The sequence below is a fragment of the Pyrus communis genome, chromosome 3 (genome assembly GCF_963583255.1).
Source record: "Pyrus communis chromosome 3, drPyrComm1.1, whole genome shotgun sequence".
Classification (NCBI taxonomy): Eukaryota; Viridiplantae; Streptophyta; class Magnoliopsida; order Rosales; family Rosaceae; genus Pyrus; species Pyrus communis.
The window spans coordinates 15,570,791-15,598,109 of NC_084805.1; the positions used below are offsets into that span (position 1 = coordinate 15,570,791).

At 37.5% G+C, this 27,319-nt stretch overlaps 2 protein-coding genes and 1 pseudogene across 2 annotated transcripts; 2 read left to right on the forward strand and 1 right to left on the reverse strand.

The window, feature by feature from the left end:
* The first annotated feature begins 2,238 nt into the window (after window positions 1–2,238).
* LOC137728264 (uncharacterized mitochondrial protein AtMg00820-like) lies at window positions 2,239–2,616 on the forward strand. Its single transcript, XM_068467100.1, has one exon. The coding sequence runs from the start codon at window positions 2,239–2,241 to the stop codon at window positions 2,614–2,616; it is 378 nt and encodes a 125-aa protein (XP_068323201.1).
* A 7,414-nt stretch (window positions 2,617–10,030) lies between these two features.
* LOC137728265 (uncharacterized) lies at window positions 10,031–11,518 on the forward strand. The gene is made up of 4 exons (XM_068467101.1): window positions 10,031–10,305; window positions 10,873–11,011; window positions 11,117–11,156; window positions 11,331–11,518. The coding sequence occupies exons 1-4, from the start codon at window positions 10,031–10,033 to the stop codon at window positions 11,516–11,518; spliced, it is 642 nt and encodes a 213-aa protein (XP_068323202.1).
* A 12,324-nt stretch (window positions 11,519–23,842) lies between these two features.
* On the reverse strand, window positions 23,843–24,333 carry LOC137727633 (pathogenesis-related leaf protein 4-like; annotated as a pseudogene).
* Window positions 24,334–27,319: the final 2,986 nt, after the last annotated feature.

Sequence of the window (27,319 nt, forward strand, 5' to 3'; positions counted from 1 at the left end):
AAGTTCCAGTTATTTTTCCTTTAGACTATGAATGACAACGCCCCAAGTTAGTTGCATCGCACAACTAACCGTCAGATTTTCCTTATTTCATTGAATTAGATGGAATACGCATCTAAACCAAATTATCTTTCTCAAGTTCCCCATATGAAACGCATGATAGAGATACATGTCAAAAGTCATTAAGTTCTATGAAAATCATAAGCATTGACAAGGCATTCATCACTATGAACGCATGAGACTCATACCAAGGATTTACTTAACACGATTGTGACTAGCAACCTCCACTACTTGTGAATATAAGTGAATAACTATTATGTGAGACCCCCTTAGCATTAAATTCATGCATGCAAATTAAGTGTCGACCCCCAACCCATATACATAAATAAGTTTTAATAACTTAGATAAGCAAATCACATTCATGCCTTAAAAAAACAATAACTGGATGGAATCAATTCATATAAAACATATAATCATGGCTTCGAATTCACCTCCAACTAAAAAGAAATTAGTTCCACTTGTTCGCAAAACAAAGATAATTAAACTTAAACATTAAAAACGAAGATAGAATACACCTAGAAACACTCCAGGTGGCTCTTCCTTCTTTCTTTGCTGGCCACAATGGGGATTTTTGTGAATTTAGGCTCTTGAGGTGTGGTGGATGGTGTGGTGTGAATTTGAGGTAGAGGGTGGTGTAGGGTGAATTGTGGTGTTTAATGGCTGAAAGTATGAATGAATGAATGAGTGAATGGATGATTTGAATGGTGCGGCAAAGGGTTGTATTTATAGGCTAATTATGCACAATTAGTGAAGGAAAAGGATTGCACAATCCAATGGTAAAAGGGTTAAGTCTTGGCAGAAACCAAAGGGGAAAGGGATAGGGAATTTTCACTAGAAATTAAGGGCTTCTAGAAACTATGTATTTTATGGAAGAATTTAGACTTCTAGAAGGGATAAAGGGCAGATTTCTAGACCTAAAGGGATAAAGATTGACGACATAGGTGTAGGAAAGGGATTACAACTCCTAAACCTCCAAGGAATGGCATATATGCGGCACATAAAGGCTTAGGCTTCTAGAATATGAGTTTATGTGTTTAAATGTATATCTAATCCCTTCTAAATAGCTAGATTTAAGGCACAACCTGATTTGGATAGGATAAGATAAGATAATGTTAGATTTAGGAAAGGATAAGGTTGGTTAGGATAGGATAAGATAAGGTTGGATAAGGTTCTTTATTTCTTGCTCTTCCCTTATCTTCTTTGCATTTGGACTCCTTTCTCTAGATTTTTAGCCTTTCCTAGCCCTTCTTGACTTCAATTTCGTCCATCCTCTTTGCTCCATGGTTAAGCTATTCAATCCATGCCCAAAACTGCTCCATTTAGCTTGAAAATGCCCTTTCTTGCTCATTTTTCCATTAGGACCTAAAAACATACTAAAATAGCTTAAAAGGCCAAAATAAATAGTGATTAACTCACTAAATGCAACGAAACAACATAACTAAGTAGCATAAATATGCTTCTATCAGTAAGAAACATGATTTGTAGGGTTCACTTGCCTAAATATTTATGGGGAGAAGCTGTAAAAATTGCCAATTATTTGTTGAATAGAGTTCCTTCAAAAGTAGTATAAAATACTCCATTTTGAATTATGGACTGGAAGGAGACCGAGCTTGAATCATTTACACGTTTGGGGATGTAAAGCAGAAGCCAAAATTTACAACCCCAGTAGTGTTAAACTTAATCCAAGACAGTTAGTTGTTACTTCATTGGTTATGCTGAGAGATCAAAAGGGTTTAGATTTTACTGTTCTAGCAATCAAGGTCCTAAAATTGTTGAGACAGAGAAAGCAATATTTATGGAGCATAGTCTGGACAATGAGTCTAGGACAAATGATAATGATTTTATGTTTGAAGAGGAAAGAGACACTGGCACTACCATAGAACATGCAAAGATTTCTTCTTTCAAGGCACCAACAGTGGCAATTGAATTTCCAAGTCACATGCATGATGACACAAATGAAGTTGAAAGGAACGTGAATTCTAAGCAAGGAAATAATGTGGGAGCCACACCACCGATTGCTAATGATGTCAATATCAATGGTGTCAATGAGCCTATGGACACCGAAGCTCTAAACATGCAAACACAACAACAACAAGAGGGTGGCACGTTGAAAATGAACCAATGGTCCTGCGGAGATCAACTAGGGTAAGGAGATCAACCGCCTTAGAAAATTTTGTGTACATGGTTGAAGCAGTAGCCAACAACATTGATTTCTCAGAATTCGATGATCCCAAAACTTTTAAAGAAGCAGTCTCAAGTATAAATGCTACCAAATGGATAGAAGCAATTGGAAGTGAACTGGGATCAATGAAAAATAAAAAAGTCCGGGAGCTTGTAGAGAAAACAGAAAACATGAAGCCAATAGGATGCAAATGGGTATTCAAGACCAAAAGAGATTTGAAGGGAAACATAGAGAGACACAAAGCGAGACTTGTAGCAAAAGGGTTTACTCAGAGAGAAGAAGTGGATTATAAAGAGACCTTCAGTCCTGTTTCAACAAAAGATGCATTTAGAGTTATTATGGCCATTGTTGCATATTTTGATCTAATCTTGCACTAAATGGATGTTAAGATGACATTCTTAAATGGTGACTTGGAAGAATGCATCTACATGAAGCAACCAGATGGATTCATAGAAGAAGGGAATGAAAATTCAGTTTGTAGATTGAAAAAGTCAATATATGGGTTAAAATAAGCATCGAGACAATGGTATCTCAAGTTTCATAGAGTTGTTAAAGAGAATGGCTTTGTTGAGAATCCTTCTGATAACTGCATATACTTAAGGATTAGTGGGAGTGGCTTCATAATATTGGTCCTTTATGTGGATGACAGACTACTTACAATGAACACAACTAGCTTATTGGATGAAACCAAGAAAGTGCTGCAAGAAAACTTTGAAATGAAAGAAAAAGGGTTACATCGACAAGGTTTTAAAAAGATTCAACATGGCTTCTTGTGGCATTACTGAAATGCCAATTTTAAAGGGTGATAAATTAAGCAAACAAAGGGAATTTCAAGTCCTTCCGTAGTAATTGTGAGCATTGAGTAGTTTATTGATTAGTATAGTGGTGCCACATTTAGGAGAGACTTGCCCTGAAGATATCAGAGGCCAAGCAAGGTAGGTGCTATGACCCGATGATGTAGTAGTGAGTGAGTTTTGTTTGCAAACCTATACTATATAGTTATAGTTTACATAATGGCTTTTATGGAATGTTTATATATCATGTCATTCTTTTACTTATAAACATAAGTACTAGTGATGATGTTGAGATTTGTAAAATTATGATTGTTGGTCAAAAATATTGTATCTGCTCATCATGCATGTTTATACTGGCATGTATAGCACTTATCCTGGCCAAGACCACATTCACGTGTATGTTCATGTCGCACCTTTACACTAACATTGGGTCAATTATGGGTACTAGAGTGTACTCATTGTTTTTACATCTAGGACTCTTATATGACACGCTTAACGCTAGCTTAGCGTGTATGTTTACTCGAGCTAGGCCTGGAAAATGGGACCGTGTTTGCTAAGTTTATGTAACACATGTTATCTTAACGAGTCATATCGTGTCACACCTATTATCTTAACGGGTTCTTAACTTGTCTGTCATTTTACCCAACAGGTAAAATGACCCGACCCGTTAAGAAAAATATATATTTTTTTCTAAATTTGCACACACCACTTTGCAACATAAATATTACTTCAAAACATAAAAACACATTTGTTGTTAAGTACTACATATTCCAAAATAAGAGCCCAATAAAAAACAACATTAGTATACACTACTACAAGAATGAAGTGGGTGGCCGTGGACTCGTGGCTGGCCGGAGTTATGGTTCGAGGCTGAGATTCAAGAGTTCAGTAAGAAAGAGAGAGCGGCTGCTTCGATTTGAGCCTTCTAGAATAAGCGAGAGTCTGATTTAGGGTTGAGATAGATATTGGCGAATTAAATCTCAGCCGATCCAACGGTCATGAATTTTCTAAATTTAATTTATATATACATATATATATATATATATATATATTTATATTTTAACTTTATGTTCGGTTCGGGATTAAATCCTACTGCTATTAATTATAGTAATTTTTTTTAATGGTATAAAATTATAAAATTACTATTTTTCTTATAGAATAACGGGTTACCCACATGTATACTTGGACATACCTGTTATCTTAACAAGTGCTTATCGGGTTACCTGAAAATGACCCCGATTCATTATCGTGTCAACCCGAAAACTTGTTAATTTCGTGTCGTTTCATGTCACGTTAACAGGCTGTGTTAGAAATTGCTAGGCCGAACTCGAGCATAGATTATTACATCCAGCCTATTCATGTAGCTACTTTCTCCATGAATTTGTCTGCATTTTTATGAGTAAATTGTGTTATATTGTTGAGATATTTGCGATTTCTGTGATGACCCGTCCCAATTTATGGTATATATTTTATCCCCGAGTATGTAAAATGACGATTATGCCCTCGTTGGGTTAGTGACGTGGATGTACATTTATAGTTTTAAATTATTTTTCCAGCCGATGTGATTAAATTATACGTGACGTTATGAGAACGTTGATGCAAGTTAGGCTCAAATTGGAATTGTGATGAGGGGGTTATGAACGAATAGGTGTAAGTGGGTAGAGTTATAGTTTTGGGTTCTCCATAACCTATCCACCAATTATCTTCTTTTCCTACAACCTTGGACCCAACTAGAATTTTAGACTTGTTTTACTTCTTTTGGACCAATTGTTAGGCCCTAAATCACATAGCCCAATCAGGGCTTATGATCTTTTTATGCTGCCCAATCCCGTAACCTACATGGACCCACCCACACACACACATACGTAACTCTCACCCTCACCATTTCTCTCGAATTTTCTATCGTTTGTATGACTGAGCCTTCCAACCTTCAAATACCAACGTCATGGATCGAACCCACTGAGGTTATCATCACCCTCATCTTGACTTCATAAGCCTGGTGGTACTGTTGGTTCGAAGAAAGGACTTAAAAACCTAAGAACACACGAGGTTCTACAAGGTTTTAAGGTTCTAAAGGATTATAATCAACTCTAATGGGACCCTAGGTTAGTTTTGGAGTGATAGAACATCGGGATAAAAAGGATTCACAGAGTTGTAGGTTTAGCCGGAGGTTTTGAAGGTTTTTCTGACCACTTTTCGTCAGTTTTAGGACTTCAAATAGGTATGGTTATGTTCTATACTTTAAGAGCTTTGAATCCATATCAAATTTGTGAATTTTGGTTGAGAAATGAGAGAGATATTGAAGTTTAGATTTTTCCACAAATCGGTGATGCAGCGGCATTGGTCCTGGAATTCGATGAACCACCAGAGAAGAAAGAAGAATATTCTATCAACTTTGACGGAATATACTAAGGGCATCAGGTAAATATAATGGTATATGCTTCTATTTAACGGAATATTCCTTAATGCTGTTAGGGATTCTGTTAGTGTGCCAGGCATGTGCTTGTGGGTGGTAGGTGCGTGTGGTCATGCCTTGGCCGGCGCGTGAGGGCGCATAGGGCGTCGAAAAATTATTCTAAAAATATGGGGATGCTCGTGATATTGAGTAGGCCACGATGACATATTCAAATACGCCAATTGAGCAACTAATGAGAAGTTGTTACACGGTTTTGGTTATGTGCTTAAAATTAACGTTAAAATAGTTGTTTCACATATAGGTGAGACGTTTTCGGAGGACGAGCGCAGCCAAGTGAGACTCGGGGGTTACGACCCTGCTACATACGAGTGAGTGGGCTTTTGGTTTTTATTATATATATATGCATTTCCCAGAATTTGTTTTTAAACAAAATTTTGTTTAAAATGCCATGTCATGTTTGCTTTACATTTTAGCATATGCATTAGTATAGCTTTGCGTAATATTGCATGACGTTGCGGAGGTCCAGGTAAGTTTAGGTGAGTTTATATTGACGGTATGGTTGCATGGTAGTTGATTATGAGTTGATGCACGTAAAGCTCATTGTCCTGTACCCCGGTGTTAATGCTCTGCCCGTGGCCAGGGCTTAGCCTTCACGTGATCGTTCACCTCTTGCACCGCATGCTTAGTTTGGATCTAAGTTAGGTGCAAGCCTGTCGTACAAACCACATTAGGTGGTTTCGACTCGTAGGTGACCTACAATTCGTCACACAACCTTTACGTGATCATAGCACTTGAGCGTACTTATTTACACCCAGCCTGTCGTACATACCATATTAGGTGGTTCCGACTCGTGTGTAGGTTTAGTGCCGTACAAGTCACATTAGGTGACTCCGGCTAGCATATCACTTTTACATTGATTTATATCGCCTAACTTACATATTTACTGCTGAGATAGTGACATGGCATATACTTGGTTTCCATTGCTTTCCTGAATGATTTCTATATACGTATGTAGTATTATTTTATGAGAAATTATAATGGTTTTACAGTGAGAGGTTATTACATTTCTAAAGGCAAAGATGTTTTTAAAAACTTTGCTTTTGCCCACTCACACTTTTTGTTTTGCGCCCTTCCAGGTTCTAGGTAGAAGTTCGTGTTGGTGGTTTATGAGGATTCTACAGCAGTTCTGACAGACTTCAAATAATGTAGGGATTTCTTTCATGTCTTGTATAATTAATACTTAGCCTGCTGGACTGCACTTAGGTTACCTACGCTCTGAGCACTTGCATTAATATTTTAAACACTTTCACTCATACTTTTGTACTTACCTAGTGTACAGTAGCTAGATTGGTTTTTATGTACCCACATATTCGTATAATTATCACTTCCGCACTGCGCACATGGCTATGTCACCTTCACGTGATGGCCATCATACCTCGATTTAGGTTGGGGTGTGTCAGTTTGGTATCAGAGCTTAGGTTTGGCAGTCTTGCATATTTTGTGAGTATTCTAATCATTTTGATGTCTTATGTCAAAACCACGCTGCCTTGTAGGGAGCCACGTACCTCTTCTGAGTCTAATTTTCTAGATATTACCTAACTTGGCAAGGCTATTGCTAATGCCATTTAGTCCTTACTTCGTCCTCCCCAGAGAACTCCCTTGGAGACTGTATATAACTTAAAGTTGAATAATTTCGTGGATAATGAGGGGCCCGAGGAAGCCGAGCAGTGGTTTAACCTTGTCGAGAAAACTTATCGAGTGATGCAGTGACAGGGAAATTTTTCCTAAGGATAGATGGGTCAAGACGACCACTTGGTTTTTGGGTAAGGAGGCTACATCTTGGTGGAGGCAAGGATCTTTTAAGTTGTCACCAGAAGAGGCTGCAGATTGGGAGGTTTTTAAGTGATTATTCCAGAAGAGATTTGTACCACCAGAGTATTTGGATCGTAGGAGGCAAGAATTCTCGCAATTAAAGCAAGGGAAAATGTCATCTAATGAGTATTATAGAAAGTTTACTGATTTGTCCCTGTATTGTCCGGAGATTGCTGAAAATCCTGTTGAAATGCTTCAATGATTTAAATGGGGGTACTAAAAAAAAGTGGCATTCCATGGCGACTACTACTCCTTGTTTGACATATCAAGAGTTTTATGAAGTTCTACTTCGAGTTGACGATTCTGAAAGTGCTCCAGATGATAGTAAGGATGAAGAAGAAAAAGATAATAATCAAAAGAAAAATAGTAATAAAGATAAAGGTCGGTTATTGCAAGGTCCTCGCAAGACACAGAGTTTTAAGAGAAGTGGTACCAGTTCTAGTTCTTCTAGTAAGGGCTTGAGTTCCACTACACTGTAGAGAGGCGGACGTTCAGGCGGTTTCTGCTTTCAAAGACAGATAGATTTTGGTGGTTCTAGTGGTCTGTTTTGCTGTAGATGTAATAGTCGACATTTTGGGGATTGTAGACAAGGCAATAGAGGTAGATGTTTTGTTTATGGTCAAATGGGACATTGGGCTATCCAGTGCCCACAAAGTCAGCAGAAACCTCAATCGTCTACTTTGCCACCACCAATTCCTATTCAGTAGGTTCCAGGACCTAGTGGTTATACACATACGGGTTGTGGTAGAGTATATCATTATCAGGGTGATATAGCTCCATATTTTGGGGGATAGTATTAGTATCTACATGATCTATATCATCACAGTGGTTACGCTCAGTACCCACGAGGTTATGCGCCATATCCGACATATTCGGCTGGTGGATCACAGTGGTATCTTAGAGGGCAGTCCCAGAGCGTTGAGGTTGCTTCCAGCAATGCAGAATCGTTGAGGCAACCTAATCAGCCTGGTCAGGGACGCGGTATATAAGGATGTGGGAATTAAGTTAACAGGGATTGTGGAGGACGACAATAACCATAGGGACGTGTCCACCATATCATCTTGCAAGATACTTAGAACAATCTTGATCTGATTATAGGTACGTTAAATATTCTTGGTCATTTTGTTAGAGTATTAATTGATTCTGGTGCCACACACTCTGTTATTTCTCATACGTTTGTTCAGACGATGCAAGCCTACCCCACACCTCTCAGTTATGAGTTAGAGTTTTCGATGCTTAGAGGTGAGACATGTTATGTTAGTTGGGTATATCAAGGATGTCCTATTCTGGTAAAGAACATCGTTATGCCAGCTGATCTGGTTCCATTATATATTGTTAACTTTGATGTTATTTTAGGCATGGATTGGTTACACTACAATCATGCCAAGATGGATTGTTATGAAAAGGCAGTCATTTTTCATTGGCTGGACCTGCATGTGATTACATTTGTGGGTATACGTAATGGATTGAAACACGACATCATTTTTTCCGTGAAGGCCAAGCGGCTACTGAGGAAAGGTTGCCAGGGTTATTTGGCTCACGTGGTATTGAATGAGGATATTCCTATCTATGTGGAGGATGTTTGAGTAGTTAGGCATATTAACTATTGACAGTTGAATCGGGTAACGATTAAAAACCATTATCCGTTACCTTAAATAGATGATTTATTTGACCAGCTTCGAGGTGCTTACGTGTTCTCCAAGATTGATTTGAGATCTGGGTATTATCAATTAAAGATCACAAGTGAAGATGTACCTAAGACGGCTTTTAGGACTTGATATGGTCATTACGAATTCCTCGTGATGCCATTTGGGTTAACAAATGCACCCGCAGCTTTTATGGACCTGATGAATCAGGTATTCAAGCCATACCTCAACAGGTTCGTTATTATCTTTATTGATTTTGGTGTATTCTAAGTCTAAGGTAGAGCATACTCCACATCTCAATTTGGTTTTGAAGAAATTAAGGGTGTACCAATTATATGCTAAGTTCAACAAATGGTAGTTTTGGTTAGATCAAGTGGCATTTTTGGGGCATGTAATATCAGCTCAAAGTATTCAGGTGGACCCACACAAAGTAGCTATAGTTGAAAATTGGGAGCAGCCACAAACCGTCACCGAGGTACAGAGTTTTCTTGGCTTAGCAGGTTATTATCGACTGTTTGTTAAAGATTTTTCCACCATAGCCTTACCATTGATGAGGTTAACTAGAAAAGATGTTAGATTCGAGTGGGACGATGATTGTGAACGGACTTTCTAGCAGCTAAAGTATTGTCTCACTCATGCACCTGCTTTGGCGCTTCCAGATGACAACGGTAATTTTGAGATTTACAATGATGCTTCCTTAAATTGCTTAGGTTGCGTATTAATGTAGCATGGCAGGGTAATTGCATATGCCTCACGACAGTTGAAGCCATGAATTACCCTTTCCATGATCTCGAGCTAGCATCCATTATTTTCACCCTGAAGATTTGGAGGCATTATTTGTATGAAGAAAAGTGCCGAATTTTCACAGATCATAAAAGCCTCAAGTACCTTTTCACCTAGAAGGATCTTAACCTTCGACAGGGGAGGTGGATAGAACTGCTCAGTGATTATGATTGCATGATTGAGTACCACCTTGGTCGTGCAAACTTGGTGGCTGACGCGCTTATATGGTTGGCATATCCTTCTCCTTACGGAATTGAGATGTACTGGAGTTGATTTGGGAATGATAGATCAGGAAGAAGCTTTACTTGCCAGTTTCCAGGTCAGACATATTTTAATTGATCGTGTGCTCGAGGCTCAAATGAATGATGAAGAATCTCAGGAGTTAATTCAGGTAGTGTCAGAAAGGAAGAAGAAGGATCTTTGGATTCGAGAATTTGATAACATGCTTATGCAGGAAAGTCGGATGTACATGCCGAATATTGCAGAACTAAAGAAAGATATTCTCGATGAAGCACATATATCGGCATATGCGATGCATCTTGGGAGTACCAAGATGTATCACACTATTCGACCTTTCTAATATTGGCCTGGCATGAAAAGAGAGATTGCTGAATATGTGAGTCGATGTGCAATTTGTTAGCAAGTCAAAGCTGAGAGGAAGAAACCTTTTGGATTAATGCAGCCATTTCCTATTCCCCAGTGGAAATGGGAAAATATTACCATGGATTTCGTGTATAAGCTTCCTCGTACACGAAATGGTTATGATGGCATCTGGGTAATATTGGATCGGCTTACTAAGTCAGCACACTTTATACCAGTTCGATAGAACTATTCTTTAAGCTGATTAGCTAAGTTATTTATATTAGGGATTGTTAAATACCACAGGGTTCCGGTTAGTATTATTTTTGATCGAGATCCTAGGTTCACTTCTAAGTTTTGGTTGGCTTTTCCGGAAGCTCTTGGTACGAGATTACTTTATAGTACGGCGTATCATCCACAGACAGATGGGCAATCTAAGAGAACTATCCAAACACTAGAAAATATGCTGAGATCTTCGGTATTGCAGTTTGGTGACGCATGGCATAACCGTTTGGATTTGATTGAGTTTGCCTACAATAACAGTTACCATTCTAGTATTGGTATGTCACCTTTCGAGGCTCTCTATGGTAAATCCTGTTATACTTCTCTATCTTGGTCTGAAGTTGGTGAGAGGGTGTTAGTGGGCCTAAAGATTTTTGATGAGATTACCCAGAATATTCAGGTAATTAAAGCTAACTTGAAAGCGGCCCAAGATCGACAAAAAAGCCTTGCTGATAAAAACACCACTAATAGCGTGTATAAAGTTGGAGATTGGGTATTTTTGAAGCTATCTCCGTGGAAGAGCGTTGTATGGTTTGGTAAGAAAGGTAAGTTAAGTCCTTGCTACATTGGATCGTACCAGATCACTGAGCGAGTCGGTGAAGTTTCCTATAGACTTGAGTTACCCCCAGAGTTATCAAGAGTACATGATGTTTTTCACGTCTCTATGCTTCGTCATTATATCTCTGATCCATCACATGTGATACCTCCTTAACCATTAGAAATTAATCCAGACTTAACATATGACGAGGAGCCAGTGAGGATTTTAGACTGGAAGGATAAGGTACTTAGGAACAAGACTGTGCACATGGTGAAAGTTTTGTGGAGGAACCACTCAGGGGAGGAAGCTACATGGGAGACGGAGGATCGTCTGAGGGATATGTATCCATGCCTATTTTATGAGTATTGATATATTATTATACTAGTGCATAGAAATTTTGGGGACGAAATTTTCTTAAGGGGGGTAGGTTGTGATGACCCATCCCAATTTATGGTTTATATTTCATCCCCGAGTATGTAAAATGATGATTATGCCCTCGTGGGCTTAGTGACATGGATGTATGTTTATAGTTTTAAATTATTTTTCTAGCTGACATGATTAAATTATACGTGATCTTATGAGAACGTCGATGCGAGTTAGGCTTGAACTGAAATTGTGATAAGGAAGTTATGAACGAATAGGTATAATTGGGTAGAGTTATAGTTTTGGGTTGTCCATAACCTATCCACCAATTATCTTCTTTTCCTACAACATTGGACCCAACTAGAATTTTAGGCTTGTTTTACTTCTTTTGGACCAATTGTTAGGCCCTAAATCACATAGCCCAATCAGGGCTTATGATCCTTTTAAGCTGCCTAATCTTGTAACCTACATGGACACACCCACACACACATGTACGTAACTCTCACCCTCACCAAATCTCTCGAATTTTCTATCGTTCGTATGGCCGAGCCTTCCAACCTTCAAACACCATCAAAACGTCACGGATTGAACCCATTGAGGTTATCATCACCCTCTTCTTGACTTCATAAGCCTGGTGGTACCGTTGGTTCAAAGAAAGGACTTAAAAAACCCGAGAACACACGAGCTCCGACGAGGTGGAAGTTTACTCCGACGTGATCGCCGAAGTTCTTCAAGGTTTTAAGGTTCTAAAGGGGTCCTAGGTTAGTTTTGGAGTGATAGAACTTCGGGATAAAAAGGATTCATCGAGTTGTAGGTTTAGCCGGAGGTTTCAAAGGTTTTCCGACCACTTTTTGTCAGTTTTAGGACTTCAAATAGGTGGTTGTGTTCAATACTTGAAGAGCTTTGAATCCATATGAAATTCGTGAATTTTGGTTGAGAAATGAGAGAGATATTGAAGTTTTAGATTTTTCCAGAAACCAACGATGAGGTGGCATCGGTGTAGGAATCCGGCGAACCACTAGAGAATAAATAAGAATTTTCCGTCAACTTTGACGGAATATACTAATGGCGTCAGGTAAATATAACAGTATATGCTTCTATTTAACAGAATATTCCCTAACACCGTTAAGGATTCCATCAGTATGCCAGGCACGTGCCTGCGCGTCACCAGCGTGTATAGAATTGCCTTGGCCGGTGCCTGAGGGCGCATGGGGCGTTGAAAAATTATTCTAAAAATATAGGGATGCTCGTGGTGTTGAGTAGGCCATGATGGCATATTCAAATACCCCAATTGAGCAACATATGAGAAGGTGTTACACGATTTTAGTTATGTGCTTAAAATTAACGTTAAAATAGCTGTTTTACATATAGGTGAGACATTTTTGGAGGACGAGTGTAGCCGGGCGAGACTCGGGGGTTACGACCCTGAGATAGTGACATGGCATATACTTGATTTCCATTGCTTTCGTGAATGATTTTTATATACGTATGTAGTATTATTTTTTGGGAAATTATATGGGTTTTACGGTGTTATTACATTTCTAAAGGCAGAGATGTTTTCAAAAACTTTGCTTTTGCTCACTCACACTTTTTGTTTTGTGCCCCTCCAGGTTCTAGGTAGAAGTTCGTGTTGGTGGCTTATGAGGATTGTACAGCGGTTTTGACAGACTTCAAATAATGTAGGGATTTCTTTCATGTCTTGTATAATTAATTCTTAGCTTGCTAGATTGCACTTAGATTACCTACGCTCTGAGTACTTGCATTACTATTTTAAACAACTTCACTCGTACTTTTATACTTACTTAGTGTAAAGTAGCTAGTTTGGTTTTTATTTACCTACATATTCGTATCACTATCACTTTCGCACTGTGCACATGGCTACGTCACCCTTACGTGACGGCCAACATGCCTCGATTTAGGTCAGGGTGTGTCAATTTTCCTATATCCTTAGTACAACTACTCTTATACTTTTGCTTTGGGTTTTTCATACACGATTGTAGTATGATTTTGAAAACTATACGGGTTTTACAGCGAGTGCTTACTATGTTTTGAAAATCAAAGGTTTTGATAAATCTTTATTTTGCCCCTCACACTTTCTCTTTTGCACCCCTCAAGGACTTAGTAGTTAGATTCTGTGGTGGGAGGGGTCATTGGTAGATTATGACATCCATTTCTGACAATGTAGGAAATTTATTTCCAGGTAGTTGTGTAATACCATCCTAACTAGGATGGGAGTATACTTCTTTTTGCTGCACTTTTATTTATGCTCAAACACTTCATGCATTTGTAATAAGTGTTATTCCTGCAACGTGCACCCGTACTCTTAGTTTAAATTAGTTCTCGATTTTGGTTTTAATTTATTCGCACTTTTTGCACACTAAATGCATATCATGGCTTTGTCACCTTCTAGTGTCATGTAGCATGCCTCGATTTCAGTGTCCACTTGGATGTCTGGGTCAGAGTGTATCAGATTCTATTATTTGGGCTTTATTTTCTATTTTGGGCCATTTTCCTAGTTTGTGGGGCCTGTTATTTGAATGAAATTTCACTTGACCCAAAAAATATACTCAATTGACTTGATAATGAAGAAAATTTCACAATTTAGAATCAATTTGAGAATGACAATACGGGTAGCAAATCACCTTGTGTAATCAAAATAATAGATAAATAATTTCTTCTCTAATTGAACTCTTCAAATACTTTTGTATAAATATTTAGATGTTAAAGTATCTTCTTCTTTTTATTTTTATTTTTATTTTATTCTAGTTTACTATACTCAATTATAGTATGAAATAGGTTACAATCCTTTTACACCCAATGTCAAACCCATGCAAACCATTGCACATTTTTTACTTCGTGTGCACATGAAACTCGGTAGCTATTTAAGCGAAGGAAATCTCATACGTGAGGTGATTTGAAAAAAAAAAAAAAGCCCAAAGGCGACCTCCTTATATAGGCTCAAGGCATATCTAATCTTAACCTAGAAATGTACTTGTTTTCTAGTATGCAGATCCTTTTTTAAAGTCTATTAGCGTGGACAAACATAGGTTGTTGGATCTAATCTTAACGACTAAAAAATAAATCAATCAAAGCAAGCTTACTGTAAAATCGGGTCATAAATGACCTGTAAATAAAACCCATTACAGCCGACAACAATTTTTTCAACTAAAACAAATCCCTTCCCCGACAACAGTTACATGCATTAATCATGTCGTCTCCTCAGACCAAAACTCTCCCACAAATATATTAAAAAATGTCAATCAAGTTCCAAACCCGACATTTGAAACACAGTCGAACTTCTCTATTGTTTGTCGTCTACAGCAAGGCGTTCCACACCAGGAGTTCGAAATTGGCGGCGCCATACCTTGTTTGAACTTCGTTCGGATTTTGTTTTAAGTTTGTCCAGTCGATTCGACACAAAAGAGGCGCATCCCTGAGCCAGAAGATTGGCTATCCACAAATATAAGTTACTAAAATATATATATATATATATATATATATATATATATATATATATATTATGGAGTAACTGACGAAGCTTGAGATCACGTTCTTGTCAATGTCTAATTTAACATTTTTTAGGACGCATCAACACGAGCTTCAAAGCGTTTGGTCAGTGGTGACAACCAATGTGGATGACTATTTTCTGGTAAAGTAGCAGAATTTGCATTGTAATGCTAGAACAAAATTTCCAATGCTTGTAATGTCAGCCTCACACTGTTTCAGTTTTGTTGTTTAATATGTTATCGTATCTATAATTTCACCTATATGTTATTTGATTTCTTATTCATGTTTTTTCCCTTTATTTTTTTTCTCTTTGTGCATGAAACTATCCAGATAGATAGTTAAACATTACCTGTAATCCAAATTCCATTACTGCCATCGCTGGTATTTTTTGGATAAAGCATTGTGACACCCTATGAAATTAACCCTAAACTCTAATGAGGATAAAATAATGTATTAAGTGTAAAATCCTATATAAAACCTCGATTACGAGTTCAAATGAAATATGAGAAGTTCATGTGAAAAATATCATATTCCAAATCACGTGCCACCCGGCTTCGTAATTTTTGCACTTCTAAATAAATTATTACGAATTATTGCGAACTAAATGCCAAAGCGCAATAGAAATTCATAATAAATTATGTAGAAATAGAAAAAATATAAAAAAATTATGCCGACGTTCAGGATCCCTTCCTCTAGGCTTTGATAATGGTTGGATCATCGTTTGGATTTTTTAAACCCTCCAAACCCTCCTGAATAGTGTTTTTTCTATGACTTGAAAACAAATAAAAATTAGTAATAATTAATTTACAAGTGTGAAAAATGTTAAAAAAAAAAATCTACAAACGTTCATAATGACAAGGCCTAGAACTTTTGTGAAGGAGTCAACTCCACAACTCGACACCATAATCCATAAACCTTAGTCAGAAACTCTAACTGTCCGATTCTCGTATACACTTAAGCTTTAATTTTTCATCACCAGAAAGAATTTTTCAGAATTACTTTTTTGAAAATATGATCTTATAGTGGATGCAAAAAGATGAACGATTTAGATCGTTAATATCATGTTCCGATTTTAAGGTTAATGCAAATACTACTCAATGTTATATAGTGTCAAGAGAGTTTTTAAACATCAAACATAAATCCACACTAGAGCGTCATTTGTCAGTTAATTCCATCTAGCTTTTGCAGGTGTGACATTTAATCACTTTTACATGATACACATATAAGAATAAACTAGGCCAAATGAGATAGTGCACTTACATTGGAAGCAACTAGTTCACAAACGCACAACAAAAATTCACTTGTTCAAAACACCTGTCGAAAAATTCATAAATCATACTCTTACCACCACGCCAAGCTTATATGTCATATGTGATTTGGGAAGTGATTATGATTACAATGATCCGATCGATAAAATTGCTTAGTGAAGAACTAATTTTGTGCCAATTCATTTGTCGTAAGTGTCTGGCATCAAAAGTGCATGAAAGAAGGGTCCACATTGGTTGCATTAAAGAATAAGCTGAACGAGGCGTATCAAAAATCAGCCAAGTACAAATGTCAAATACATAGACTTAAACGTAAGATGATCAATTATTATGAAAGAAGATGAATTTTCACATGCTAGGTCAATCACTTTATGGGCGATGAAGAAGCTCCAAGAAGATTGTGACTCGGCTTTCCATATGGGTTTGAGAAATTTCATTTTTTTTTTTTTCCATGGTAACTGCAAGGGCTATGATTGAGATTGCATATTGCCCTCACAAGTGGAAGACATCATCATAAATGGTGGTGAGTACGAGAAGGACGAGCACACAAAGGCTGCTCATATGGACCTGCAGGATCCTTAGGGTGGAATCTGCCTTCTTATTACAGTGGTCGAAGTTGCCTCTTTAATATCATCCGATTAAGTGCATCGTAACGTATCTCTTCGAAATCATTTTCAAATCCATATGTATTTTGGTATGCTTGTCTATAAAGTTAATATATCATTTAAACGTTTATTTAATGATTGTGTTTATTTTCAATATCTCATTTAAACGTTTATTTAGTGATTGTGTTTATTTTCATTCATAATCTTTCATAACTTGTCACATTTAGCTATATACCTTCATCACGAGCCACATGTAGTGTATCGCACAATCCATCAGTCTTGTAGCAGAAAGATATATTCTAAACACACAAGTTTGCACATCCCCTTAGACATATTACACTGACTGTAAAAAATATGGCCCACCACAAATGACTTTTCAAACCGTTCTTAATGATTCATACAGTCCACATGGATAGTTCGTGCTAATTGGAACCGAATCCCTTCCTAAGCATGGGGACTGGAGCCTGCTAAGCAGCCTATCTGGGCCCTTGAAATTTAATCCAACGACTATTATAACTTTTAGAGGGGCCCCCGGTTTGTAACCATTAGATCAAATTTTAAGGGCCTAGATGGGTTGCTCAGTAGGCTTCGGTCCCCATGCTCATGAGGGGATCCCATTCTGCACTAATTGACCACATAATAGACATGCCCAAAAATGTACTTACCATTCATCCATCTTAATACTGGTATGGAAAGGGTATAAGCCCAAAGCCTAATGATCCCATGTCTTTGGCAACCAACCAATTTTAGGGCAATGTGTAGAAGTACTTTTAAAATGATTAAAAGCGTTTTTGATAAAAGTGTTTTTGGAATCAATCCTTATTATGCAAGTGAATCCTGGAAAAAGCACTTGCTTCATGCAAAAAGCACATAACTGATGCTTGAAAAATGCACTTTAAGTGCTTTTGGAACACAAAAACACTTTTATCAAAAACGCTTTTAGTCATTAGTTAAGGTACCATTTCGTACGTGGGACGGGATAGAACACAGTGGGACTGAACGCCCTTATCCCACGTTTGGTACGCCAAAGATAGTGAGACGTTGTTCCACGAAACGAGTTGTGGCTAAATTTTCGTTCCACCTCCCCTCCCGGAATGACTCGTTCCATCTTTATGGAACATAAAATTATAACATTTTAAGACAAAAATGCCCCTTATCTTTTTCAATATTTACACCATCCAAATCATAAAAGAAACCCTAAAATTCTATCATCTTCATTCCATCTTCTCTGCCGTTGTCTTTTCCCATAGCCTTCCTCCTTATCCTCTCCTATAGCAGCCGCATCGCCAGGTTCGATCTTGATCTTCTCTCGTAGCCGCTGCATCTCCAGGTTTGAGCTCGATCTTCTTCCGTAGCCGCTGCATCTCCAGGTTCGATCTTGATCTCTATATATCTTTGATTTTGGTTTTTTGATTGTGTTTTACTTTTTCGTTTTCTTGATTTTTCCATATAAAATTTCAATTTTCTGGGAAAATAGGATGATTATGAGAAAATAAATTAGGATGATTATGAGAAAATAAATTAATTTTCTTGGTTTCTTTGGTTTAACTTCTGCTTGGGAATCGCATTTGATTAGTGGTATGTTTGTGTTTTGGTTGTAAATCTACATAGTGTAAATGACCTAAGAGTACAAACTTAAACTCAACATCCATTCTTTATGGTTTGAGCAGGTATTTGTGTTCTGTGTTTTTGTTTCTTGTTTACATATTAATATTTACCAACCACATCCGAGTGTGCATATTTTGAAATGTTAGCGGCTCATTACTCGACGATTTTCTTTCGTAAAAGAACCCCTTATGCTTCACCATGTGTTTCATCATATAATTGCTAGCTATGAGAAGGAACCCGTAGTGAATTATTCTTTTGAACTTGTTGAAATATAGAAGGGTCTTTTTAGTAATCACCAGCATTTAGGTTGTATGACTCAGTTCTCTCTATTTGTAGAGGATGTGTTTATTCGTTTGAGCTAAACATTATGATATGTAGTTGTTGAATGTTCTGAACAACTCTCTATATGTATATAGAGTTGTCAACAACTACTATATATTTATGTAAATACTTAGTACATGTTTATGTAAATAATTTCTCCATATCTACGCACAATGCTTCCAACACAGTTAGCCTCTTATTCTGACACTTATAATTCTTATATGCTATACTCATATTTCATTTGATATTCCTGCGGCAACGCACTGGTTAAAATGCTAGTTGTATTCTATTGGTACTTAGTACTCCACTCCTTGCTCTTCCGTTTTTCTATAGATGGGGGTGTACATTTTTGAATAAGATAAAAGATATACAACCCAAGAGAATTCATCCAGCATAACATATCTTCAATCATGTGCTAGTGTAAAAAATATATCATAGATAAGCATATATGTCTTCAAATATGAACAAGTTCCAAAAAAAAAAAAAACTGTCTTGTCCCGTCTTGTCCCACGCATAAACATTATACCAAACAACAGACAGAACAGGGGTAAGTTAGTCATTTAATCTTTTGGTTTCTGATAGGATTAAAAGCACACCACAAAGTAGCACACAAATGTCCTATTGATTTTCCTTATTAACAATAAGATTTGTCAATTGTAGCATATGAAAATAAGGGTCTTTCCCGCAGAAGATTGTTTTATCTAACTACTTAAAATGTCACAAAAACTGGGCTGTTGTCCCTACTAACCAGCTACCAAAAAATAATTATTAGACCAACTTACACTTATCTAAAGTCTACAAAATTTTATATGCAAATACTAGACACACAGAACTACACTCATACAAAATTTTGGGATTTTTGGAGTTGATTTGCTATTTAAATTAAATCGAACAAAAATAGAACAGAAACAAATTTTAAGTAGTTCACAAGTTAAGAAAAACGAGTTAGGGGAATTGCTATCCACCACCAAATAATCATGCAAACATGTTATGTTTCATTCAAATTTTTTCTATTTCCGGATGAAGATGCTCAAGTTGGCTCAATGTTAGAACTCAACCTATTACTCTTTCTTATGTGGTATGTTAAGAGAATGACGTTTTCAACTTAACTTAGTCCGTAGCATGCAATCTAGAATGGCGTGTTCATAGATTTAACAAGTAGAAATCATTAAGAACGAAAAGAGTGATGTCAAAATTAACTTAACACACAAATTAACCCTCTTTTGACAATTGTAGCATATAAATAAGTAGGGATCGTTCTTACACCGGGGATTAGGAGGGATTGCTAAACACTATAAACTGACTCAAATAAATAAATCTGACCTTTAAGACACTTAACTCACTTAAAAAGACTCAAACACATTCACAAGACTCAAAATAGGCTAAAAACACTCAAAACTGCCTTAAAAAACACAAATTGGGCAGTTTTGAGCCTAAACACAAACTTGGACGAAAATTTGTTCTAACTTGACTCAAAACTCTTAAGAACACAATCTAAAACATATTTGGACCAATTAGACACTCTAAGACAATTGGGGATTTGGTTTTGGACGAAAATCAAAAAACAAAACAATAATGTAAACTAGGGAGATTTGGGCGAAATTGATAGAATTAAGTGGATGGTGAGATGGCTAGGAGGTTTTTCTCCACACATGGCATACTTGCATACAACACAATCTTCAGTTGCTTATTCAATGAATTATAAACCTCAACACCCCAAGTTAATTAGGTACGCTTAAATTAACTCTCAGATTTCCCTTAGGCCATTGAGTTGAATGGAATTAGCGCATTGCAATCAAATTATTCCTTAAAAGTTTTCTATATGAAAGCGCATAATAGAAAGACAATCAAAGATCATTAGGTTCTATGGAGATCATAGGTGTTGACGAGGCATTCGTAACTATGAAATCGCATGATACTTATGCCAAGAATTTACTTAACATAATTGTGACCAACAATCTTAACTACTCATGAATATAAGTTCCCAACGATCAGGTGAAGTTTCCTTATACCCTAGCATCATATTTATGCATGCAAATTAAGTGTGCACTCTCAATTCATATACATAAACAAGTTTTAATTAAAACAGATAAGTAAATTGAATTCATCATTCATGAAATCACAACTGAAAGTAATCAAATCATCATGCAAATATAACCATGGTTTCGAAATTCCCCCCTAGCCAAAAGGGGATTAGTTCCTCATGCTTGCACAACAAAAAGTATTGAATTTAAACATTGAAATCATAAGAAAGATTACACCTAAACGTTAAGCAATTCCAAGATGGATTTGATGCACAGATTGGCTTCTCTTCCTCCTCCTTGCTGCGGCACAAAGTGTGGGTGATGGAATTGGGGGTTTTGGATGGTGTTTCCTTGTTTAGAGGGATGGAGGATGGCTGATTATGGTGGGGAAGGGTGCGGCAGAAGTGTATGGATGTGTAGGGAGATGTATGGAGGTCTAGAATGGAGAATGGAGGTTGCGGCACAAGGGTTTTCTGTATAGCATAGGGGGTGTACGAATTTATGGCTGAAAATATGTTTATATAGTCCTAGGGTTAATTAGATTAGGGTTACACTTAGTAGATTTTATGGATTAGGGCCCTAGGGTTTGGCACAAGCAAGTTAAATCCACTTAGGAGAGGGTTTGGCCCAATTAGTTTCATAAAAGGATTTGTATACCCAAATCCACAAGGATTAAGGCCTAATAGATCAGAATCCAAAAGGAAAAAGGTTTAGGAAATTCGTCCAAAATTGGGCCTTCTAGAAACTAGGTGTTTTGTGGCTGATTTTGGGTTTTCTAGAAGAGATAAAAGGGGGAAGGGTGTGGCACCCTTTTAGGGTTAGATAAGGCTTCTAGAAATCATGTTTTTAGGTCCACTTGCAGCTAGGATTAAGGTGGAACAAGATTAGGTTAGGATAAGATAGGATAAGGTTTGGATAAGATAAGGTTGGATAAGCTTTTGGATAATGTTTCCTCTTTTGAGCTGATTCCTTATCCTCTTTGTCTTTAATTTAATTTCTTCATCTTCTTATCAGATTCCTAGCCTCTTGAACTCCAAATTCGTCCATCCATGTTGGCCCATATGCAAGCTATCCACATAGTGCCCAAAACTGCTCTAAAATGCACCAAAATGCACTTTCTTGGTACCTTAACCCTTAGGACCTACAAACACACGAAATTGAGTTGTAATACGACATTAACTAAGAAATAATAGCACAAATGCACAAGAATATGCTAGTTAAGTCGCCTAAATATGCTCCTATCAAAGAGTTTGAGTCATCACAAGACATCGTAAGTAATGTCGTTGTCTTACTTATCCTAGAAATTGATTCACATGTTAATCACAATTAACAAGTACTACTCTAGAACATATGTAGGTCCTCATTCGACAAGGGTAGGCACACACATATTCATAGCATTAGAATCCTAGATATGCTTACTAAGTATGCATCCGTAGAAAACACATAAAGAATTCATCAATGAGACAAGTAGTGAACCAATTTTCATCCATTATAAAAGTAATTCAAATGAAATGTCATAACAAACTTGCAATCATATTTGGGGCTTCAAACAGCCCTTAACTACTAAAAATTTAGTTACACAATCCTTAAGTTAAAACAAAAGATAGACATGAGTTTGAGAAAATAAAACTGAAAGAAATCGACTAAGGCTCTCCCCACCTTTCCTTCCTTCCCCAACGCTGCTTTTAAATCAATCCTTGCTGCATCATTTTCTTCTCCTTAACTCACCCACTAATAGCCATTTAGTGATGACAATAAGTGAGAGGAAATGGTAAAACAATTGTAACTCCTTGGGTAGCCTTTATGCCAATTACTCCCTCTTAATCCTCATCTTTATTCCATTTCCTGTCAGCTGGTTTGTTCTTGATTGCATCAGTTTTGGCTGCTAGATTTATTGGATTTATTGCTTTCAATGCTTTCTTGTCAGTTACAAACTGCTCAGCCTCTTGGGAACCTTTCAGTGTTAAAACGGCCATAACTTTTTCTAGAAAAATGATATTAACAATCTGCGAAATGTTCCAGAAAATAGACATCCGTAGCTTTCCAAACATATAAGGTTCATTCTCTAACTCATTCTGAGCTGTCCGCAACTTGCTTCCAAAGTCAGCTGTCGTGCACAGGCAGTTTTGACGAATTTGTTACTTAAAATTCCACTTGTGCTATTTTTCTTTTCTTTACTTGACAAATCCTACAAAACACAAAAACAAAGTAAATTGCTCAAAAATATAAGGAACTAACTAAGAAAAGACAAGTGAATTTGATGTAAAATATATATAGATATGAGCTTATCAGTTTCGTTCCGTCCTGCGCTTACCAAACCCAGAACGGAACAACTGTCCTGTTTCGTCCTGCGCGTACCAAACATAGCACGGAACCTCCGTTCTGTTCTATCCCATTCCGTCATGTTCTGTTGCATCCCGTATGCATACCAAACGGTATCTAAAAGCACTTACAAACGAGCACTCAGCAAAATACACTAAATACGTAATTACGTGATTCATCATCAAGAGAGCAGATAATGTATTTTTCCATGTGCCTTGACTTATTTTATGACACGTGGAATAACACTTGAATACTCGGAACTTTGAAAAATTTCACCATCATCAATCACATGAATTCTTTTATCACATGGTTTAGAAATCGTTTAAGTTTGATTAATGTTATTAAATTTTAGCATTTAAGTGGGTAACCTGATTTGTCTATATATTTATTCGATAATCATTAGATGACTAATGATTTTAAATTTTCTTAATTTTCTGTAAAGATGATTTTTAAAGAGTAGTGTTAGAAAATAGATGATTCAACTCATTATACAACATTACACGATGAAAAAGAAAGTCAAGAAAATATAATAAGAATGTCCGTATCAACGAATGTGGTTAGTATTCCCAACATGGTTTGCCAGCATGTAATTGGGGCTCACAAACCTTTGTGACTTAGTAAGGCACGAGATTTTTAATCAAATTCCTATCTTTATTGTTTTTTTCTTTAAAGAAAAGTTTAGTAAGGCTTCTCTTCAGCAGAATTTCCAGCCGGATCATAGTGGCACACAACATAGGAACTTCCGTCGGCACACTCCGCTTTGCCACACCCTACAAGACCTGGGTCACGCCATACCACCTGCGTGTAATGGCCACACTGCTTGCCCCGGGGCACAAGCGTTGGTGCTGTAATCATAATCCGCCTTCTCTCTCACCCATCCTTCCACAGCCATGGCAGCGGATAAGTCACCGTCAGGGCTTACTGCAATATTTTCACCAAGACCTATACCGGAATGCTTAAGTTCACAGCCGCCGGTGGCCTATTTGTTTGCATAGTTTTTGGCGCTCTGCTAGCCCCTCGTCCCACTCCATTAGCACAACACCCACCTCCGCTCGAGCGGCGTTGTGGGCTTTCACATAGTCATCGGGTGAGTCTTGTGCGCAAATTAATCCTAGCAGGCAAAACAAAAGTAATGCTAATGAAATACTGTTCTTGCACAAACCTTCCATGTTGATTAATATTTAATCGTAATAATCTTCGGATTATATCTGCTGGAAGAGATTTTGGGGCGATTGATTGATGGGAAATCAATTGAGACGTACGTCTGTGTTGGTGTATTTAGTTATAATAATATTTATAGGGTGAATTTCTTTTTACCCAAAAGTCCACTTATCGCCTTCATATTTTCCTTGATTATTTTTTGATCCACAAATGCCTCCACATTTATTGGGCTGCTCACTAGAAAGGGCAACAGGTGTAGAGATCTTCTTGTTTTAGGAAACATAGGATTATTTCCTATTTTGATGTAGATTCCCTCTTTAATTGGAAATTAGATCCTTCTAGGAAAGGGAAATAAATCACTTCCAAAGTCTATTTAAGTCTACCTTAAGTAGATGATCAAATCAATTTCAGAGAGCAGTTTATTCAACCTTACAAGAGAGAGAAAGCTAGAGGATAATTGTTTCCACTCCCCTAGCAATCTTCTACACCTGCTTGTGCAAAGGACCGTTTTTCGTTGTTGTTTTTGTCTTCTCAGCGCCGCACTGAGGTAAGAAAAATTAATTTTCCTTGTCTTCTTCTTGGATAGTACTGTCACGGGGCAGCTGTCAAGGTGGTGTGACACGTCGGCTGGCAAAGGCAAGGAGTCGGATTGAGGAGGTGTTGTGGCAGTTGTGCGACTGGGGCCGCATATTAAGGTGCTGGGGCACAGTGCTAGATAAGTCATACGACTTATGTCCATTGGGCTCTTGGACCTGACGTGGGCCAGGGCGTCGATTGAGAGAAATGTGGAGGTTGCGGGCCTCATGGGCTACTAGAATGCTGGGCATGCATGCCTCTTGCCTACTAGTCCGAGAGAAAAAAAATGAAAGAAAAGCCAACATGGGTTGAGCTTCCTTACTGAATACCATGATTGGCGTTAACTGCTTAGTCCTCTCTGCCAGGAGAAAAGTGGGCTGCTCTCTCAAGAGAAGATGAAGAGTATCAAGGCAGATACATTGCCTTGTCCAATCATTGTCGCGGAGCCTACTAGGAATGAAGGTGGAAATAAGAGGTCTTCCCTGCCTGCTTAAGAGATGTTGGTTGAGAAAAAATTGAAGGCGTCCTCCGCTACTCGTGACGGTCTGCCTGCTGAAGAAAGGCCTTTGATTAACTTGACTTCTTCCAATTGGAAGAAAAATGAGGCTGATAGATCTGATCCTGTGATGTCTACCATACCGAAGATGGCCAGTATTATTGATGATAGGATTGCTCAGCATAGAGGTTCTGTCATGTCCTAGTGTCGAAGTTTGTACCTAGACGTCCATTGGAAGCTAAGAATTTTCCCTAAAATGCTTCCATCTTTCCAACACCAAGAAGCTCACAACCTTATTGAAAGTCATTAGTGGGTTATTTTGAATCCAAAGTTGAGAACCAACAGCCAGTAGAGAAAATACAAACCACCAACTAGACCACAATAGCCGGACCCCAACCCACCACCCAAATCCAAAGATTCATTGAAAGTCATGTGTTGGTGTGGCTAGAGTATAAGAGCAACTCCACCGAGAACTCAAGCCTGATGGACCGGCCGCATGTCCTACCTAATAACCCCAGCTCCTTGCTCTAGCCCATGCAGACAATTGGTCTAAAAGGGGCTCGAGTGAGAGGCCTGGTTGGAATCAGTGGCCTGAGAGCCTGAGGCCAAATGGTGCATGGCTAACATCAGGATGACGTTAGCCAAGTTATAAAAAAAAAAAAATTGGGTTAGGCATGTCACACATGTGCATGTGGCGGCGCATCACGAATAACTTTTCAGTCGGTGGGGCTCGTGGTCCAGAGGTCTGAAATGTTACCATTGGTGGGCCACGTGGCACATTCTCGTCTGTTGGATTTCAACAGATAGTTTTTTTGGACAATTGGATTTCCAACATTAAAAAAAAATTTCAAACTCCGCAATATCAGCCACTAGATTTAAGATCAACAGTCCACGTTATTCTCCTTTAAAAAAAAAAATTCATATATGTTACCATTTGGATTTCAAATTTTTTTTAATCCAACGGCAAAAATTAATCAAGTTAATAAAAAATTAATAAAAATGTTAAAAATTAATAAAAAAAATCTGAAAAACAATTTTAAAATAAAAAAAAAATTGATTTTACTTTTCTATAAATACCTTCTCATTATCTTTTACCTTACATCACAATTTCATATTTTCTCAAATATTTTCAACCACATTCCAATCTTTCTCTCAAAGCTTCAATCCAATTGGTTTCCAATAAAATGACAAGTGATGCAGGTACGAATTGGACTCTTATTGAAGATGTTAAGTTGTGTTCTAGCTAGGTTGAAGTTACTTATGATCTTATTACAGGTAATGAGATGTAGGTGCGAGAAATGTGGAGTCTTATTCGTACCCTTTTTCTTGAGAAAATTGGTGGGAAAAGAACGAAAGAATCATTGTCCAGTCGTTGGAGAATACTTAGCCAATCGTTTAGTTATTAGAGAGATGCCTTGGCACAAGCTATAGTAATATTCGAAGTGCAGAAAATTTCGTGGATCAGGTAACAATATATTATTTATTTGTTTGTACTATTCCCAAATTTACATTAGCTACTTTGATTATAATTATTTCTTCTCCCGCATTGTGTAGACACTTCAAGCATAAGCTTGGTATAATGCCAAAAACCAAAAACAAAAACAACTTGAAGTTGAGTGCATTCTGCGACTCAGATTGGGCTGGTTGCTCGAATACTTGGAGGTCAACTACTAGGTTGTGTGTTCCTTGGAAACTCTTTAATTTCATGGAGAACGAAAAGGCAAAAGATTGTCTGTCTTTCCTCAATGGAAGCTAAATATAGAGCAATGATGAGGGAATGTTATAACAACTAAACAACTTTACATATAGCTAGCAGTCCGGTCTTCCACAAGAAAACGCGACATATTGAAATAGATTGTCATTTCATTCGAGACAACATTCAGGATGGTTCAGTTAGTACTAAGTATGCTGCTTTATCCCAA

Bases quoted from the DNA above. Each gene is read 5' to 3' on its own strand.
- LOC137728264 (XM_068467100.1), top strand. From the start codon at position 2,239: ATGGTTGAAGCAGTAGCCAACAACATTGATTTCTCAGAATTCGATGAT.
- LOC137728265 (XM_068467101.1), top strand. From the start codon at position 10,031: ATGATAGATCAGGAAGAAGCTTTACTTGCCAGTTTCCAGGTCAGACAT. The intron at 11,012-11,116 runs GTAATTAAAGCT...GTATTTTTGAAG, and splicing joins AGATTACCCAGAATATTCAG to CTATCTCCGTGGAAGAGCGT. The intron at 11,157-11,330 runs GTAAGTTAAGTC...CTTAACCATTAG, and splicing joins TGTATGGTTTGGTAAGAAAG to AAATTAATCCAGACTTAACA.